This window comes from Agelaius phoeniceus, chromosome 14 (genome assembly GCF_051311805.1).
Source record: "Agelaius phoeniceus isolate bAgePho1 chromosome 14, bAgePho1.hap1, whole genome shotgun sequence".
NCBI classification, from domain to species: domain Eukaryota; kingdom Metazoa; phylum Chordata; class Aves; order Passeriformes; family Icteridae; genus Agelaius; species Agelaius phoeniceus.
Genome location: NC_135278.1, coordinates 20,468,114 through 20,487,971, shown reverse-complemented (window position 1 = coordinate 20,487,971; position 19,858 = coordinate 20,468,114). Strand labels below are relative to the sequence as shown.

General features: G+C 49.6%; 1 protein-coding gene across 3 annotated transcripts in view; it reads right to left on the bottom strand.

Annotated features, from left to right (window-relative positions):
• Positions 1-7,251: 7,251 nt before the first annotated feature.
• FGF13 (fibroblast growth factor 13) overlaps positions 7,252-19,858 on the bottom strand; it is a 200,064-nt gene continuing 187,457 nt past the window's right edge. For all 3 annotated transcript variants that reach the window (XM_054641343.2, XM_054641345.2, XM_054641344.2), the window contains 2 exons: positions 9,090-9,288; positions 7,252-8,653 (listed from right to left, as the gene is read on the bottom strand). In XM_054641343.2, coding sequence (XP_054497318.1) covers positions 8,517-8,653; positions 9,090-9,288 — 336 coding nt within the window. In that variant the 3' untranslated portion in view covers positions 7,252-8,516. The remainder of the gene's footprint in view (positions 8,654-9,089; positions 9,289-19,858) is intronic.

Here is a 19,858-nt window from a genome sequence, read left to right as displayed (position 1 = left end):
CTCCAATGAGAGCTCGGCCACTGAGGCCAGGGCTGCTTCTTGCAGGGGATTTCACCCTCCCACCCTCTTGGGCTGCTGGTGGAGAGTGCACAAAGAGCTGGAATGGTTGCCCCAAAGCCTGCTGCATTAACACAGGTGAGGAACAGCACATTTTCCCCATCACAGCCCTGGCTGGGCCATTTTCTGAGAGTAGTGAGAGAGCTGGGGACAGCATTATGTGGGGTTGTACTGCACTGCATTTTGTGCTGGCCTCCTGCAGGCAGGACACGGAGCAAGGCCAGAGCAAGGTCTAATTCCAGGTGTGCTGAGCCCAGTGAATCTCCTGTTGAGGCAGATGAGCCAGAGCAGCTCAGATCCCCTGCCCAGCCTCGGGCTCCCAGCTGTGCCTCCCCTGTGTGCTCCAGGATGCCCAGGCTGCTGGGCTCACTCCTTGTGCCTGCCCTGCTGGGACACAGATGTTCTGCAGAGGGCAGGGAGTGCCTGAGCCTGGGCTCTGGGCAGTCAGAGCAGAGATCAGCCCCAGGGCTTCAGAGCTGGTGCCTGGGATTCCTGTTGGCATTTCATGAAGGCTCCTGCTGCCGAGGTGGTGCCTGGGTCTGTGGGCAGCCCAGCTTTGAGTAAGTTTTTCACCACTTTTGAGTCATCATTAATGCCATCCCACTCATGGTTATTCCCAGGCCTAGTCTCTCTTCCAGCACTCTCTTGCACATATACTTTTAATTTCCTTTGACCCTTCTGGTGATTAACCTTTGCCTGGCAAGCTCCATCCAGCTCTGTAATCTCTGTCAGCTGCTTAAACCCTTCTGCATTTCCACGGCAGCCTTCAAGGACTGGAGATCTTTGTGCAGCTTTTAGTGAAGTTCAGCACTGCCTCCTCTCCCTCTGGCTGTGGCCAAGGGACTGAGTCTGCTTTCCCCTTTGATGCCATGGCTGAGCAATTCCCCTCCCTGCTTGTTCCCCTGCTGCTCTCAGAGGGCTCAGGCCGTACCCAGGGGAGTGTCTGGCTCTTGGAGGTGCTTCCATGAACAAGGCTGGCAGGGTTTCCATCTCCTCAGCATGTGCCAGCTCTCTGCCTTGCCAGGGGGATTGCTGTGAGCTCTGAGCCTGCTGCACAGCTCAGGGGGCTCCTGGAGCCTGCTGGTGCTGCCCTGTCCCCAGCAGCTCCCTCCCAGCCTCAGCCTGTTTGCCAGGGGCCTTCACATGCAAACATGGACTGCTGGATACAGCTCTATCTAGTCTGTCTGTCTGTCTGTCTGTCTATCCATCCATCCATCCATCCATCCATCCATCCACAATCTGTGCATGTGTTTATGTGTGTCTATATCTTCTGTGCATATTTGTGTGTGTCTGTGTGTATTTAGCAGATTACAGTGTGCTTAACACATTTTCCTCCTCAGCAGAACTGAAACCCTGAGTGGGCTGCTGCCTGTCTGGTGGAAGGGTTCTGCCTGTGCTGAGAATGGAAGGATGTGTCTGATGGAAGGGTTCTCTCTTTGCTGGAAATGGAAGGGTTCTGCCTGTGCTGGAAATGGAAGGGTTCTCTCTTTGCTGGAAATGGAAGGGTTCTCTCTTTGCTGGAAATGGAAGGGTTCTCTCTTTGCTGGAAATGGAAGGGTTCTCTCTTTGCTGGAAATGGAAGGGTTCTCTCTTTGCTGGAAATGGAAGGGTTCTCTCTTTGCTGGAAATGGAAGGGTTCTGCTGTGCTGAGAATGGAAAGGTTCTGTCTTTGCTGCTGATCTGGAGCTGGCAAGAGCAGCACCCATAATCCTGCCTGCTCTAGGATTTCCTTGGCTCTTTGCTTTGCTCTGTCCACCCCAATTATGTGATTGTGAGATCTGCTGATTGAAACTCGCTAGAAAAATCTCATTATGTTATCTAATGCAAAACCTTTGGGGTTAATGTAAAATAATTTCACCAGCTCTGTGGCAGGTGGGTTCTCAAGTGTTGCCACTACTTCCAAATGCAGTAATTGTTCTTTTAAATTAAGAAAGTAAAAAAAACCCACACCTTTAAACAGCAATGAAAGTTCTGCTTTTGATTAACAAGAAAAGAAGTTTAATTTTTAAAGATTACTCTATATTATTACCTTGCTTAATTATCAGAAGGAATGGTTGGATGAGCAGACAATTAAAACAAGGAGAAGCTCAGAAGGAAAAGTTCATCAGTATATTAGAGAGACAATGGGGGAAAGTAAAACTATTTCAAGTACCATTTGAAGGAAACCATTTGGGAAGAAAACAGGATTAATTAAGTTCTGAACCAGTTGATTTTGTTATCTAAAGTATTTCCTAGATGAACTGTTACATACTCGTGCATGAGGCAGTGTCCAAGGTTCTTCAGCAGCAGAGTGAAATGTTGGTGGAGATAAAGGCTCTTGAAGGCAGCAGGGAGCTGCAGCCTGAGCAGGGTCTGTGCTGAGCTCTGAGGCTGCCTGGCTCCCTGAGCTCTGAGCACAGATCTGGGCAGTGCCTGTGTGCTCTCCTGTCCAGCTCTGCTGCTGCCCATGCAGAACGTGCCCCCTGCCCAGCCTTGGGCCCCCAGCCCCTCTTTGCCTTCCCTGCCCTGCCCTGTCCTTTTCCTCACAGGACATTTCTCCCTCCTTGCTCTGAGCGCGGCTGTGATGGGCCCTGTGCCCCTGTCCTGTGCCTGCAGACAGCTCAGAGGAGTGTGAGAGCTCAGGGCTGAGCCCCCTGGACATGAGAGTGTTCATCCTGCCCCTCCAGCTGCTGGGTTTGGGTGAGAATGGCCAAACATAACTGGGGAGAAAGCCAGGCCTACGAGTGCTTGAAAGTAATTTTCCATACGTGGTATAAAAGACTCTTGAATTTCAAATCATTAATAATGATCTTTGAAGGGAACCCTGTAAGTTGTCTCCTAATTCCTGATGAAATAGAATAATTTATTACATCAATTTTTCTGATTAATGTAAAATGTGTTTCAAATTTGGGTTTTCCTTTAATATTTCAACGTTTCCTTGAGAGGAGCTGCAGGAGGTGACTGAGTGTCCCCCAAAGTGATGTGGTGTGTCCTCAAAGCAGGGTGAGATCTGCCACTGGAGCTGCTCAGCAATAAAACCATTGTACAGCAGCAAGCCCAGCTCATTTCAGGACCTGCTCTCCAAAAGGCACAACCAGCTCAGCTCACTCATGCCTGGGGAGAGGGTGTCTTAAAATCTTACCCTGTGAATTGGAAATTTCTTGTTGTCAAGGACATGTCCCCAGGAATTTCTAAAAAAGGCCAAAGCTGGAGTCACTCAGGAGAAATTGCAAGGCAGGGCTTTTCCCTAAGAAATGAATTTATTTTAAATAGGCTTTCTACTGTACTTATATGTCATTTTTGTCTTGGTATTACATCAAGGAGGAAAGTGAGCTGCAGCATTTAGAGCAGCCGTTCTCTGAGCTGGTAAAACACATCACACCTTGTGTCCTTCACCCAGCATGCTGAGGGTCCAGAAAACTGGAACACCCATCTTTGCTGGCCTTGGGCTGACCACTCAAGCTGCCCCTCTCTGGTTCAGGACAGGGAAAGGAGAATTCTAATCCTGAGGGTCTCTGTGCCAGGGAAAGCGAAGCCATGGTGTGGTACTGCTGCTGCTGGAGCTGAGAGCCCTTACAAAGTCTGCAGTGATAAAAACCAGAGCCCAGACAGGAGAGTTTGTTTAAGAGAGAATTATTTATTAGAAGATAGGAGGTTGTTACGTACAGATTCTGTCCTGCAAAAGTTCCTGGTCAAGGAGATGTCAGGGACACACAAACCCCATGGAGCTGGCCCTGCTCTCACACAGAGATACTCAGACACAGCAGAGCTCTGCCAGGCCTGGCTGCCCCTGGGCTCAGCTGGGAGAGCCTGGGGGTGCCACAGCATCCCTGGGTGTGCCACAGCATCCCTGGGTGTGCCACAGTATCCCTGGGTGTGCCACAGCATCCCTGGGTGTGCCACAGCATCCCTGGGTGTGCCACAGCATCTCTGGGTGTGATACAGCATCCCTGGGTATGATACAGCATCCCTGGGCACCACAGCATCCCTGGGTGTGCCACAGTATCCCTGGGTGTGATACAGCATCCCTGGGTGTGATACAGCATCCCTGGATGTGCCACAGCATCCCTGGGTGTGCCACAGCCTCTCTGGATGTGCCATAGCATCCCTGGGTGTGCCACAGCATCCCTGGGCACCACAGCATCCCTGGGTGTGCCACAGCATCCCTGGGTGTGATACAGCATCCCTGGGTGTGATACAGCATCCCTGGATGTGCCACAGCATCCCTGGGTGTGATACAGCATCCCTGGGTGTGCCACAGCATCCCTGGGTGTGATACAGCATCCCTGGATGTGCCACAGCATCCCTGGGTGTGCCACAGTATCCCTGGGTGTGATACAGCATCCCTGGGGGTGCCACAGTATCCCTGGGTGTGCCACAGCATCCCTGGGTGTGCCACAGCATCCCTGGGGGTGCCACAGCATCCCTGGGTGTGATACAGCATCCCTGGGTGTGCCACAGCATCCCTGGGTGTGCCACAGCATCCCTGGGGGTGCCACAGCATCCCTGGGTGTGATACAGCATCCCTGGGTGTGATACAGCATCCCTGGGTGTGCCACAGCATCCCTGGGGGTGCCACAGCATCCCTGGGTATGATACAGCATCCCTGGGGGTGCCACAGCAACTCTGGGTGTGCCACAGCATCCCTGGGTGTGCCACAGCATCCCTGGGTGTGATACAGCATCCCTGGGTGTGCCACAGCATCCCTGGGTGTGATACAGCATCCCTGGGTGTGCCACAGCATCCCTGGGTGTGATACAGCATCCCTGGATGTGCCACAGCATCCCTGGGTGTGCCACAGCATCTCTGGGTGTGATACAGCATCCCTGGGTGTGATACAGCATCCCTGGGTGTGCCACAGCATCCCTGGATGTGCCACAGCATCCCTGGGGGTGCCACAGCATCCCTCAGCTAGCAGGAGGAGCTGCAGGAGGGGCTGCAGAGGAGCTGCAGGAGGGGCTGCAGAGGAGCTGCAGGAGGGCAGCAGGGGGGCAGCAGGGCGGCTGCAGGGGCTCTGCTCCTCCCTGGGCTCCCCTGGGCACAGCCCAGGCTGGCACTGAGCTGCTTCCATTGTGCCAGCAAGGAATGGGGCTGAGCAAGAGGCCACAGAGACACAACCATGCTGAGGTAGCATGAGGAAAATCAAACTGAGAAGCAACAAAGGTCTCTGTGTACAGAGAGCAGCTCTCCCCTCTCTGCCTCAGCCCCAAGGCAGGCCAAGCAGCAGGGCTGGGGCCCTGCAAGGCCCCTGAGGAGGCAGCTCTGCCAGGGCTCCCAAGGCAGCAGTGAGGGCCGTGCTCCTGCCTGCAGGGCTGCCCTGCTCCTGGCTGGGGTGGGCTCCTCTGCCAGCCCTGAGGGCTCTGGGCCCTGCCAGGTGAAGCCCAGCTGGGTCAGAGGCTGCTGGAGGGGCAGGCACGGGACAAGGGGCAGGTGAAGGCATCCCCAGCCCTGGCAATGCCAGGAGGGCCCAGGACCCCGTTCTGCAGGTGCTCGGTGCTCACAGGAGCTTTGGGCTTGGAGCCACAGCAGCCCCTGGGCTTTTCCTTACTCCAGGTGTGCATCTTCCTGCCCTCTGCCACTCTGTGGCACAGCAGAGGAGCTTTGCCAGTGCCTCTGTGCTCTGATAGGCCAGCATCCAAACTGGCATTTCCCCAACATTTAGCAGATTTCTCAAATGAAGGTATTATCCAGAAGAAAATCTGTGTAACTTTCTAATTTATGGGTGCTGAAATATTCCCCAAGGACATCCCACATTTAGTTGAAGGGCAGAGATGTTCCAGACCCACTGAGTCATCAGAACCTCTGGAGCAATCATGTCCACATCTTCAGTTTGTTAAGGATTTCTGCAGTCTGGATGTGCTCCCACTTCCTTCACCCTATGGAAAGGGGTGAGCTGGGGAAGCCTGGCCCCTCTTCACTTGCTATTTGCCATGAAACAACGAACCTGGAGGTTTGATCTGAAACAATCTCCTCCCCTCCTCTCTCAGCCCTGACCTTAAAGCTGCTTTAATTCCAGCTCAGTCAGGTGGGAGGAACACAGAGCAGACAACAAAACGTCTCACTTGCATTTCAGCCTAACATTTAGGGGCAGATTTTTGCTTCCATTTCCATTCTATTGTCTTCCAGAACTGGTTCTTCAGCCACCCAGGATGAAAACTTGTCCCTGCTAGGACTTCTTGGAACACCCTGACCAGTGAAGCTCCCCTGTCAGAGCTGCCTGGATGCTGCAGATGAGCAAAGTTTTCCTGGAAAGTTTTTCTGCAGAGAGAAAAGGCAGGAGAGAGAGATGCTTTCCCCCAGGTGTGCTGAGCATCCCCCAGGTGTGCTGAGCATCCCCAGGTGTGCTGAGCCTCCCCCAGGTGTGCTGAGCATCCCCCAGGTGTGCTGAGCATCCCCAGATGTGCTGAGCATCCCCCAGGTGTGCTGAGCCTCCCCCAGGTGTGCTGAGCATCCCCCAGGTGTGCTGAGCATCCCCAGATGTGCTGAGCATCCCCCAGGTGTGCTGAGCCTCCCCCAGGTGTGCTGAGCATCCCCAGGTGTGCTGAGCATCCCCAGATGTGCTGAGCATCCCCCAGGTGTGCTGAGCCTCCCCCAGGTGTGCTGAGCATCCCCCAGGTGTGCTGAGCATCCCCAGGTGTGCTGAGCATCCCCCAGGTGTGCTGAGCCTCCCCCAGGTGTGCTGAGCATCCCCAGATGTGCTGAGCCTCCATCCAGCAGGGTTGGAGCTGCCAGAGGGGGCACACAGGGAGCAGGGCTGGCTCAGGGCACAGAGGGGCAGCTCTGGGGCCAGCAGCACAGCCCAGCTCAGCACAGCCCAGCTTAGCTCAGCCCAGCTCAGCTCAGCCCAGCTCAGCCCAGCCCAGCCCAGCTCAGCCCAGCCCAGCTCAGCTCAGCTCAGCCCAGCTCAGCCCAGCTCAGCTCAGCCCAGCTCAGCTCAGAGCTCATTCCCAAGGCCTGGAGACACCAAGTGTGGCTGTGTTTGAGTATCTCAGCTGGGCACACGCAGGACCAGCTCTGACAGTGCCCAAAAGCAAAGAAAGTTTGAATTTCTGTATGTATGGCGTTACAGGGAATGACCGTCACACAGAAAGATTTTGAACATTAATTACAATTAATTTTGAACATTTTGTAACTTTATAATTTAATTGCCGACCCTTTTCCCTTCAAATTAACCATGGATGTACAGCATACAATCAAACAAGCTTTTTTAAAAAGTACATCTTAATATAAATAGTTTATTCAGTGCATGGTTGTGTATACAACAAATAATAAACAACTTTTTTGTACCAGGCAGAAAGCTGCCTGCACAGAACTAATTCAGTTTTGGAGCACAGAATCCAACGATGATTAATGCACAAAATCTGACACATCATGCAACTCTATGCCAATATTCCAACTTTCTCCCATGCAACAGACATGATGACCTAAATGGAAACCTAACTACATTTTTTAAAGGATTGTTTCCAATAGCAGTATAAGTATATGTTGTTTAGGGGTAGCCTGTCCTAACGCTTCCTCCTACACAATATTCACGTGCCCGTTACAGTGAAAGGACTTTTACAAATAAGACGTTTCTTATAAAAAAATTAAGTCACCTTAATTCCACAGTTTCTGTCTTTAGAAAAGAAGCCACAACGATAGTTTAACATGACACACAAAATGGAATTAAGAGAAATCTACACTGGAGGATAATTTTATCCCTTTCTGTTAACTTCCACTTGGGATGACAAAACAACTCAATTCCTACAGACTGGGGTTAGCACAAGAACTTTACCAGAAACTACAAATCTATAAAAATTTATATTTCATTGTGTTTAAAACCACAAGAACACTGTTTGCTTGAGCCTGAGACACCAACTCTCAGTTCCAACCCTGAATTTTGAATTATTTTTTTTAAAGACATAGCTTTAAAGACCCATTGGAGTTCAGAAATCAAAAAGTTGCACTATTCCAAATTAAAGGATACATTTTTTTTATCAAGCCTTAGATATAAAACGGTAAGCCAAGGAAACAACAGAGTTTACGTATTTGTTTTTTGTTTGCCCCTATAAAACATACAAGCATTAAAATTTCCTTTGAAGAGCAAAAGTGGTCTTTTTCTGAGTTGGAAAGCAAATTCTTATCAGCAGTGAATGCTGTGAAATGTTTTTGTTTTGTTTTCCACAAAGCATAGGAGAGAGAGAGAAAAAGAGAGAAAGAAAAAGTGAGAGAGAGAAAGAGCTGGACATTTCTTCTCGGAGGCTTTCCCCCAGCTGTGTCTGCTGCTGTCCCACTGCCTTGTGGTGTGCACAAGCACATTCTACATGCCTGGGGATTATCCTTTGCCAACCAGAAGATCTAATGGCTGATAAACGGGTGACCTATGCGAGCTGGTGCCGTGTCCTGGGCACCTGAGGGTTTGGATGAAAGACTGCGAGTAAGAATTCAACTGCATCCAGAGGTAAGGTTCTTTAGAGAGCACTTGGCTGGCCTCAACCTGGCTACGTGGACTCGTTCTGGCTCATGGATTTACCCCCGTTTAGCACTCCTGAAACGCTTCTGCTCTTTGTTGGGGTCCCACTTCCAGACCTGGAGAACTCTGTGAGATCGTGGAGGGAAGGCTCTTTGTACATGGCCACTGCAAGGCAAGAGAGAGCAGAACATCAGCACAGCTGGGGCTGGGGCAAAGCAGCTCTGACACGCACTGCAAGGAGAGACAAACGCCCAGGGCAGGGAGAGCCCTTCCATTCAACCACTCCCTGAGAACCTCTGAGACCCTCCTCAGTGCAAGGACATTTTACTGAAGGGGAAAACCACTCCTCCCTCTCCCACTGCACTTACACAGCCCTGCAGGACAGAGCTAAGCTGACAAAAATCAGCATTTCCTGACAAACAGAGAAGAAGCACTGTCAGTAGATGTGATTTAACCTGTTGGAACTCTGCTGAGACAAACACCACGTTACAGAACATTACACTCTGTTATGCAAGCAGCTGGACATGTCAAATATACATGCACAGGAATTAAACACAACACAGTATCAGTTCAGATGAATGGAGCAAACCCAGGCAATTACCTTTTAAGGGTTTTGGAAGAAAGTGTGCTGCAGGTTTATTTTTCTTCACGTGGTTTCCTTTCATTATTTCTCCTTCTTTGTTAAGACCCAAATACCAACCCCGGCCAGACTGTTGCTGTCTGTAGATCATTGAGGAATATGTCACATAGTAGTTTTCAAATACTGATTCTTTGAACTTGCATTCAGGTGTAAAATGTTCCTGTAAAAAAGCAACAGATCAATATGTGCAAATCTCACATCAGTTAATGAAAAAGCATCCAACATCCAGTGCTTTCTGAATGGTTAGAAGTCATACCTCTCATCCTCAACCATCCAGCTATGAAACATGGGTCCTACAAGTATTAACAAAGGAGTAACACAATTTGAAACCTGTGAAATGATGCTGTGAGCAGCTCTAAGCAGAATGTAATAAGATCTCTGTGAACAATGAGTAAAAAGTCAGAGGATTTATTGATTGGTGCAGCTAATGGATGTCAGGCAGACACGGAGCCGTGTCCTGGGGAGCAGCTGTGGTGCAGCCCTGCAGGCAGGGAGAGCCCAGAGGGAGCTCTGTGCATTACCTGCTGCCCTCAGCTGAGCACAGCACCCGTGCCAGCGCTAAATGGTTTCTCTCCCTAACCCCAACAGCTCCTTTGGCTTTTGAACGTTACGAGTTCTGGCAACATCTCACCTATGGACTCCAAAATATGCAAGGGCAAGGGTTTGGTCTCTGTTACCATCTCAGTCGTGCCTCAGTGTGCACCACAGAGCAGCCAGATGTTTGCTGGCCTCCCCTTGTGAAGGCAGCCAGCTGCAGGGGAGCTGCCCTCGTGCTGCCAGTACCCCACAGGGGCGTGAAAGAAAGGAGGAAAAATTGTGCTTGCATAATGATTGTAATTTTGATTTTAAAATATCACAGGAAATTAAATGCCTCAGGAGCTTAAGATATTCCTATCTAGTTTCTAAAATATTCTCATGTGAGAAAAGGATGGTATTAAAAAAAAGAAACCCACCACTCTGCATTTGCTGCACATCTTTTGCCATTTTGTCTTTACAAGAGAAAGAGAAAAAAGCTCCCATTCTCTGACTGGCATTTGCTTCAACAAAGAATGTGAAGCAAGCAATTTTCTTTTTTTTTTTCCTTTAAGCTAATTGGTTGTTATTTAGTTAATTGACAATTGGTTTCAATTGCTGTCAAATAGGGACAGTCATTGCATTTTTGTGAGATTTCTGCATAAAAGCCTTCCCTCACTGTTCTCTGCCCAGCACCAGCCATGGTAACAAAGACTATTGCAAGGATATCATCCAATTAGCAGCAAAATGGAAAACTACAGTGCTCCCACTGGCAGATTATGGTTTATGTACAGTAATTTGGAGCTGGTTTGGGTACAAAAGGCCTGCTTATATACAGCAGCAGAGGGTCAGACTGCAAACAGAACCCCAACATTTCCCCTGGAGCTCTCAGGCTCACCTCAGAGTGAGCAGCAGCCTGGAGGGGCTGCAGGGGCTGGATCCTCTCTTGACAAACAGAAATACACCTCTGCATAACACACCCAGGTACCAGACACATTCCCCCCAGGTGCTTGGGCCCCAAAGCAGAGCCCCTCATCCCTGGGCTGCCAGGGACCCGTGCCCTTTCTAAGGCTGACACAGTCCCTATTCCCTCCCAGGTGTTTGGGCCCCTCATCCCCAGGGCTGCCAGAGCCCTGTGCCCTTTCTAAGGCTGGCACATTCCCTATTCCCTCCCTGGTGCTTCAGCCCCAAAGCAGAGCCCCTCATCCCCAGGGCTGCCAGGGACCTGTGCCCTTTCTAAGGCTGGCACATTCCCTATTCCCTCCCAGGTGTTTGGGCCCCTCATCCCCAGGGCTGCCAGGGACCCGTGCCCTTTCTAAGGCTGGTACATTCCCTATTCCCCCCCAGGTGTTTGGGCCCCAAAGCAGAGCCCCTCATCCCTGGGCTGCCAGGGACCCGTGCCCTTTCTAAGGCTGACACATCCCCTATTCCCTCCCAGGTGTTTGGGCCCCAAAGCAGAGCCCCTCATCCCCGGGGCTGCCAGGGACCCGTGCCCTTTCTAAGGCTGGCCCTGCAGCTCAGCAAGGTGCCCTGGCATCCCCCCCTGGGCAGCCCCAGAGGCTGCAGGGCTCTGCCTGCCCCTGCCAGCCCCTGCTCAGCACTGCAGGAGGCTCTGAGTGAGGAAGGGCAGCACGGGGCATCCCAGTGGGAATGGGCATCTCTGAGCCTGGCAGGGCCAGCCCAGCTGAGCATGGACAGCACTTCCATGAGCACACCCACTCAGGCTCCAGTGCAGAGCTGCAGACTGGCCAGCATGGCAGCTCTGCTGGAAATTCTGCAGCAATACACTGAGCAAGGCTTGCTAAAGTCAGGAGAGGGCTGAGGGCCCCAAATAACCCTGACACCTCCCAGCTCACACAGTCATTCCCATGGAACATGTATAAACACAAGTGTTCAATTCCAAGGCCGGGTTCTTCCTGTCTCTCAGCTGTCCTCTTGCAATGAAAACAATGCAGATGAGTTCTGGAAAGTCCACTGGTATGGATACATTATGGCACAATAGAGATTAAAAGAATTCTTTCTGTGAAACAGTATTTCCATCTCTGCTTACCTCAAGTCACTGATGATGGCACCTACATGACAATAAACTGCAGTCACTCAAGCCCCTCACACATGCACCCTTAACACTGAATGAATGAATGAATAAATAAAAGGGAAAAGACAGTGCTGGATTCTCTGTAGTCGTGACTCAGCCACGCTTAAGCAAGCAGGAAGATGAACTGTCAGGGGCTGCTTCTTGGTTTTCAGCTGATCAGCTGAACTGCTGAGAGGTTCCTTCATTAACAAATCTGTAGCTGCACTGAACATGTGAAAAATAATTAAAAAGTAATAATTTGGTGTATGATAATATGGAAAAAAGGCCTTGTGGCCTTTTTTATACACTTAGAGTAGCTGTATTTCCAGGCAGCTGACTAGATTACATCTAAAATAATTCAAGCTACATTACAGAATGCCAACCCTGAAAGCTAAAATATCATAAAAGCCAATCTCGAATTCTTCCTGCTCTATTTGTGCAGAAGACATATCTGAGGGCAAACCCCCTCCAAATTATCAGCATCACAGGCACCTACCCTGCAGGGCTGCATGTTAATGGTTCTGTGCTTCCAGTGAGTCTGGAGCAGGAGTTCAGCCTCCCCGCACCCTCAAGGGGAAGCCTGGGTGCGAGGAGGGCGTTCAGAGCCCCTTGCTGGGGTGGCTGAAGCTCAGGGAACAGGGGCAGGAGAAGATGTTTGCTCTCTGCCATTTACTGCATTCTGAGTTTGCACCTTGGATACCATCAGCAGGGGCCACCACCAAATTCTTCCAGTCATGAGGGCAGGACTGGGTTTGTTCAATGTTTCTCTCACCACAGGTCGAATATCCTGCAGCAGGATATTAAAACAATCCCAGATTGTTCAAATATTGTTCTGGGATTGGTCAATCCCAGATAGAACAAACCCTACAGCAGTTTATTAGAACAAGCACAGATTTTGTTCAGATGGACTTAGTGCTAGAGGCATGAGTAAACAGCAAGAAAGGAGAACTGAACTTTGAAAAGTATTCAAGAAAAGTATTGTGTACTTGGGAAACTTGGAAAATGTTCTTATATATTGAGCATGTAATTATATTCCTTGTGATCAATGACTATGTCTGTGTACAGGATTTATCCTTTATTTTCTCCACTTAATGAAAATTGGATTTTTTTTCCCTCCATATCCCAATTTCTTTCAGAACTATAATGTAGCCCAGGATTCCATTTTATAATCATGAATTTTTGAAGGAGTCTCGTTAAGGCTCCAGAGTAGTGATTTTCTGCACCAGTGAGCCTGCCTTTTTATATTAACAGAGATTGATTTTCCCCATCTTGGCATGTGAAGTTCCAGGGTGTATCCTCTGGACCATCACCCTGTAATGTGCAGTGCTATCAGCAGCACAGGATGGGAGCACTTCAGCTTTCATGTTATCAGGAGGAGCAGCTTTCAGATCCCCAGTGTGAGCAGTCTGAAGGAGCCGGGATTTCCTGACCCCCAGGAGCGTTTGCTGCAGCCATGGCAAATGCCAATTCCCTTACAGCAGTGCATTTTGGATCAGAGCAGCACATTTGCACAGACAGGTTCCAGCCCCACCGTGCTGCCCTTGCTGCTGGAGTTTCCCTGATTTGAGGAGTCCTGGTGATCCAGCGGGAACAGCTCCTGCTGTGCATGCACAGGTCCTGGAGGGCCCTTTGGCCATGGGACTGAGACTGTCCCCTTCTCCAGGAGGCTCTGGGGGCTTCTGGGACAGGGCTGGCTCAGCTCAGGGAGGAGCATCCCTCTGGCCATGCCCTTGCAGGGGAGTTTGCACTGACCCTCAGGTGAGTTTGTACAGACCCTCAGGTGAGTTTGTGCTGAGTTTGCACTGATCCTGCAGGTGAGTTTGTGCTGAGTTTGCACAGACCCTCAGGTGAGTTTGTGCTGAGTTTGCACTGACCCTGCAGGTGAGTTTGTGCTGAGTTTGCACTGATCCTGCAGGTGAGTTTGTGCCAAGTTTGCACTGACCCTGCAGGTGAGTTTGTGCTGAGTTTGCACAGACCCTGCAGGTGAGTTTGCAGGTGAGTTTGCACAGACCCTTAGGTGAGTTTGCACAGACCCTGCAGTGAGTTTGTGCTGAGTTTGCACAGACCCTGCAGGTGAGTTTGCACAGACCCTGCAGGTGAGTTTGTGCTGAGTTTGCACAGACCCTGCAGGTAGCCCAAAGCCCTCAGGAGGGCTGGGAGGCTGAACTAACTGCTACAGACAAACTACCAGCTGGTTTGGGGAACAATGGCCATACAACCACTGAAGGAAGAAAATTAGTTCAAAAATTATATAGAGAAGACACACTGAATTTATTCAGGAAAATAACTTAATGACAGGAGTGATAGGGAGTCAAAGCCTTCTGGAGAGTGATCCCAAACAACTCCACAGAATGGATTTTCCTTATTGCTAGTGCAATGAGCAGGAATTTATCAAGTGAAACACAAACCATCAGTGGTTTGTGTGAAATTATTTAGTGCAAAGCTTCTGTGAAGAGTAAAATGGAGCCCAAGGAAGCAGCTGGATAACCAGGATCTCCAGAGAAAGATTTCAGGTTGTCACTAGGTATTCTCTGAATCCATGAGAAAAGCACTGAAAAGAGCCCCTAATGATTCCCTTGACATCATTCTTTTGCACAGCAAACCAAATGCACAAATTCAGGGAAAAATGCCCACAATGAACCAAAGTAGAAAACATATTAATTACAAATACAGAGATTCAGAGGTGTGACTTTTGTTCATTACTCTTTTTCTCCCCTTATCAGTGACTCAGTTGAGCAAAAGTCTCCATCCTTGCCAGGTTTTCCAGTGGCCTTTAGGCCCATCAATAACCAACATTTAAAGCTGGGTGCGTCACCTCAGCGTGCTCTGCCCGTCAGGATGTGCTGCTGGAGAGCCGAGGGAAACCACTCAGAGACTGTAAACAAGGCTGGAATTGAACTGAGACAGGAACTATGCAGAATCACATTATTGCTCCCCTGTCTTTTGGTGATGCTTCACTTTACAGCTGTGTTGATTAACCAAAGCATTCCTTAACTGGGGCACGAGAACTAAGGCATGACACACACAGAAGGAAGGCACTCTTCTCATTGCTGCAGAGGAAATTAATCCTGCTGGAAAAAACCTGTAATGGGGCTTAAAACTTCTGCAAGATGCCCAGGAGTCCACCTCAGAGATGTCAAACACAGGTCCCTGTCCTAATACATCCCCCCAAGTTTTGACATACAATTTACTTGGTATGAAGAAGGACAGAAAATCCACTTTACCCCAAATTCTTCTTTTCTGCATCATGTTTAGCTTGATGATGCTGGAAGCATTGTAGAGGGAAACCTCAGCCATTCTCTGAATGATCAAGTTTTATTTTAATACATTCCAATGCTTGCAGCACCCACCCTATTTAAATTTCTGCAGCTTTGGGAGGAGCACTCAGGTCACTGAAGCAGCCCAGGCAGCTGCAGCAGTCCCTCAGTGCAGGTATCAGTGTGGAACACACACCCCGAGCCCACTGGAGCATCACCTTGGGGCTGTGCCAGCTGCTCAGTCGTGCTCCCACTGGAAACCACCAGAGAACTCCCTTTTCCTCTCAGCAGGCTCTCAGCTCTCCCCAGAGCAGCCAATCCTTTTCACAATTTTCCTAAGCTCATTATCTCTGTTCCCTGCCACAGCAGCTTCCACAGGTAAATCCAGCACTGTGGAAAACGTATTTAAAATGTGTCTGCTGTTGTTTTTTGTCATAAGCACACTTCTCTTTTTTTTTGTTTACAGCTTTCTACTCTCAGCTTTTAGTTTTGGACAACAGCACATAAAAGTACCCAGTGTGCCCCTTCTGTGCCATCATTACCCCACATCTCTCCATCGTGCCTCTGCTTATTCATCTCTTGTCTTAACTAAGCAGGCATAATCTTTTTAAATCTCTTCTCATATGAAAGTTTCTCAGTGCCTTTAATCATTTTCATTACCCTTCACTGAGTTCTTTTTTTCCCTCTATCATCTCCAGAACTGAAACACAACATTTAAGAAGCGGCTGCACCATTGAGTTGCATAACAGAGGTATTTTCAGTCATTTGTCTTATGACAAAGTAAAATGGACTTGGTTGCTCAACCACACTATTGTACATTTGTAGAAAAGTTCTCTATCTTTTCAGCTGTCTCTGATAAATATAGTCCAATTTTATGGCATTTCTGACCCTCTGATTAGTCAGTACCCAAGCTTAAATATTAAAGGAAGGGAGAAGGATGCAAAAGCAGCTTGAACAGCTTTCTTTCCCAGAACTAGAGCAGAGAGCCCCAAAGATGGATGCTAAGCAACCTATTTTATAACAAATCCATTATTACATAGATAACCTGCCACACACTGCAATCAGATTTCTAGCAGTTATAATTGACATCAAATCCTGGTATTGTCAAATCTCTCCAACACAGCTGTTGAGCAGAATGTCCTCAACCCTCCCTGGCACTTGTGCAGCCCAGTCCAGGGCTCCCCATGCCCAGCCAGGCTCTGAGGAGCTGCTAAGAGCACAGGGGGCTGCACTGCTGCTCCTGGGTGCAGGGCAGCAGCCCTGGCTGGGGAGAGGGAAGAGATCTCTGGGCTGACACCCATGACTTCAGGCACATTTATCTTAAAGGGCTGAAACAATGACCTAATCGGTGTTTGCAGCAAGCTCGAAATCTTTCTGTTTAATTACAAGCAGGGACATGATCTCTTCTGCAGTGGATGCTCCTAAATTCTCAGGAAAATCAAGAAGGCACACAGAGCTTTTTCTGTTCTTGGGGAGAGCAGCTGAATGAGCAGGAGTCAGAGCAAGAGGGGACAGTGCTGTACCCTCCTGTGGGAGCAGGGCCAGCAGGGGATGCTGGCTGTGCCAGCCTGGCTGTGCCAGTGCAGCTGGGTCAGTCCGTGGCACAGGGATCCCCTCTGCTCTCTGCTGAGTGCCAGCCTGTGTTCCTGGGGCAGAGCTCAGCCTGTGCTCAGCCTGTGCTGTACCCTCCTGTGGGAGCAGGGCCAGCAGGGGATGCTGTGCCAGTGCAGCTGGGTCAGTCCGTGGCACAGGGATCCCCTCTGCTCTCTGCTGAGTGCCATCCTGTGTTCCTGGGGCAGAGCTCAGCCTGTGCTCAGCCCAGCCCTCCCCAGCCTGCAGCAGCTTCTGCTGACACTGGAGAAGAAGGATGGGGTCTGCAGCAGAGGAAGAGCTCAGCTGCTGCTGAACGAGCTCTTTTTCTGCACTCCAGCAATTGCCTCTGCTCAGTGACTGCGAGAGGCTGCGAGAGGAAGATAAATCCCAGCAGGAGCTGCAGGGAAGGGATAATGCCACACTACATCACAGGAGCTCCTGCCTGGCTGTCAGCTGAGGGTGCTCCACAGCAGCAGCCAGCCCTGCCCGTCTCTGCTCCCTGGCCCAGCCGTCCCTCGGGTGCTCAGCACAGCTCTGTCCCTCTCCTGGCAGCCCCAGCAGGGCCCTGTGCTGTGCCCACGCTGCCCTGGGCACTGCCTGTGCTGCAGCTGCTGCCTCAGAGGAGCCTCCCCTTCAGCAACGCTGCCAAACCTATTTTGGGAACCCCCTGGAAAGCTTTGTAAAGTAACACATGCAGCAGAGGTTTTGCACTGGGATTACATACTAAAAAATAACACCAAGCTAACAGGCCTATTAATTCATATTAGCCTATAAATATTAGGCTTTTATTCTGAAGCATTACATTGCAAACATAATTGTTAATATGGATAAAGTCAGTGTTGGGAAACTTGAGCAGGACATTACACTCAACAGAAGCAGTGTCTCCTTCAGAACCCGATCCAAAATGTATTTTAACCAAGGCAAACATTACCCACGCCTTCACTGCATTTTGGTTGGCTCCTAATGTTCAGGTGGCCTGCAAAGACACACAGCCCTCTTGCTTTAAGAAACCAAGGATATTTGATATTTGTCACTATTAATTCAGCTTGCTTAATACAAAGTGTAAATATAAAAACTGAGCTTAATAATAATAATGTGAATGTCACAGGTTCAAGGAACTGCTTAGCTGCATCCTGAGCAAAGCAGCAGCTCTGTCTGACCAAATGGTAATGAGACCTTTTCAAATGAGCTTGATTTACTGAAATCCGCTCATTCACGCGTGCCATGGGTGGATGTTTTTCAAACCTCAGCAGGCTGGCAGTGCCAGGGCATCACTGGCAGCCAAACCCTGCTTCTTGACACAGAGCATGATGCTCTTGGAATCCGTGCACCCTCACAGCCCCCTGCATGATGCTACTGACCATATGCTGCTGGGGATCTCAGGGGATGTTTGTATCAGAGATGGCTGCTCATTGTGAGGTCTGAGGGATTTCAGATGGCAAAACCTTTAGTACCGAGGTAATAAAGGATTATACATGGGAGAGGAGGTACAAGAGGGGCCCTTTACTTGAGAGCTGATGCTGACTGCTAGAACACATTTGCTTCAGCAGGTGGAGACCCCACCTACAAAGGGACACATGCAAAGCACAGCTAAATCTCACTGTAAAAGGCATATCCACCCCTTGTGAGCAATTTAAGTTTTGGGAAAGTTTTCCAGCACTTGTATGTCCTCCTAGCAGCCCCCAGCAAGCCACTGGAGCCAAGAAATAGCCCTGACCTTCCAGGAGACAGCCTGGGCACACAGATAAGCGCACAAAGCTCTGGTTTCTTTCTCCCACAGTGATAGGGACTTTGCAAAGGCCTGTCACTTGGCTGCCTTATGACTCCCTGCTGCCCCTGGGCTGTGGGAAAGATTACTCTGGAGCCAGACTTTTGGGAGACACCATGCTGCTGTCGTCTACGCAGCAGAGGAGAAACAGGTCCCTGCTAAAACACTTGCAAACCTAATTTAAACCTGGAACACACCCAAATGTCTCTGGGAGGTACAATTTAAAACCCTGACCTAAGATAGCCTGGACTGCAATCACAGATTTCTGGGAATGCTGTGGGACACTTGCTCCATGAATCAAACACTGCAGATCTCTGTATTGTAACATTTCCACAGGAGAGCTGTTCTGAGTTCTCTCACAATGAAAAAATTAGAAAAGCATTAAATTCAAACATAGGTGTGACCACTACCTGACTTAGACATCTACTCCAGCAAGTCTCTGAGGCTTCCTGAGAATTTGAGTCAAAGAACCCTTTCCATCATCTCCATCCCCATCCCCATCTCCATCTCCATCCCCATCCCCATCCCCATCCCCATCTCCATATCTCCATCTCCATCTCCATATCTCCATCTCCATCTCCATCCCCATCTCCATCCCCATCCCATCCCCATCTCCCTGACAGTGTTACCTGTTTAACAGACAGGGAGCTCCCTGAAAGGATTGAGGAGGGTTGGAGTGAACTCTTTGTCCCTGAATCACACAAAAAGGTGAATGATGCGAGCACTTTGATTTGAGAACTAAAGCTTGTGTCTCTGCCTCAGAAAGTTTGAAGCCCAGTTGAAGCAAAGAGCTGGCAGGAGATGACCAGATGCTGGGTACTGTATCACAAGGAGGAACTGGAAGCCAGGTGCCAGGTTTGCTTTGAAAAGTACTGCTGTGTTTTTGCTGGGGTATCTGAAGGGCCTGGGAGCAGCTCTGGCTCTGAGCTGTGGCTCTCCACGTGCAGTCACAGCTCCTGCAGCCAGCCAGGAGCAAGCAGAGCAAAGCCAGCCTGCAGCTGAAGCACAGGGTGAGCCTGTCCATCACCAAAGGTGATCATCCCTCCATGTCCCCCTGCCTGATCTCCCATCCCACTGCCCGGCCTGTGCCCAGAGGGAGCAGCTGCTCATGCTACAGCAGCACCACCCAAAATTATCATCTGAGCAGGGACTCTGCACTTTCATTGCAGTGCAATGTTCTTAGAATTAGTCCTAGGTGGCTTTGCCTTGGATTAATTTGGTCTACCAACCAATTTCTTTCTTTCTGCAGGTTGTAGCAGTTTGTCTGCTGGTCTCTTGTCTTTTGAAGCTCCTGCTGGTGAGATTCAGCTCTTCACTTCAGTGTCTCCCACCACTGGATGTTGTTACCGAAAAGCAGCTGCTGGCAGAGCTGCAAACACAGCCAGGAAAGCCCAGAATGCAAACTGGAAAATGATGAGGAAGAAAAGGATTCATTTCTTCCCCTAGATTTTGCAAAGCCATTACCTGTTTTTGAATGGCATTTCCAATTCGACACTGGGAACTGCTAAAGCATTTACATAAGAAT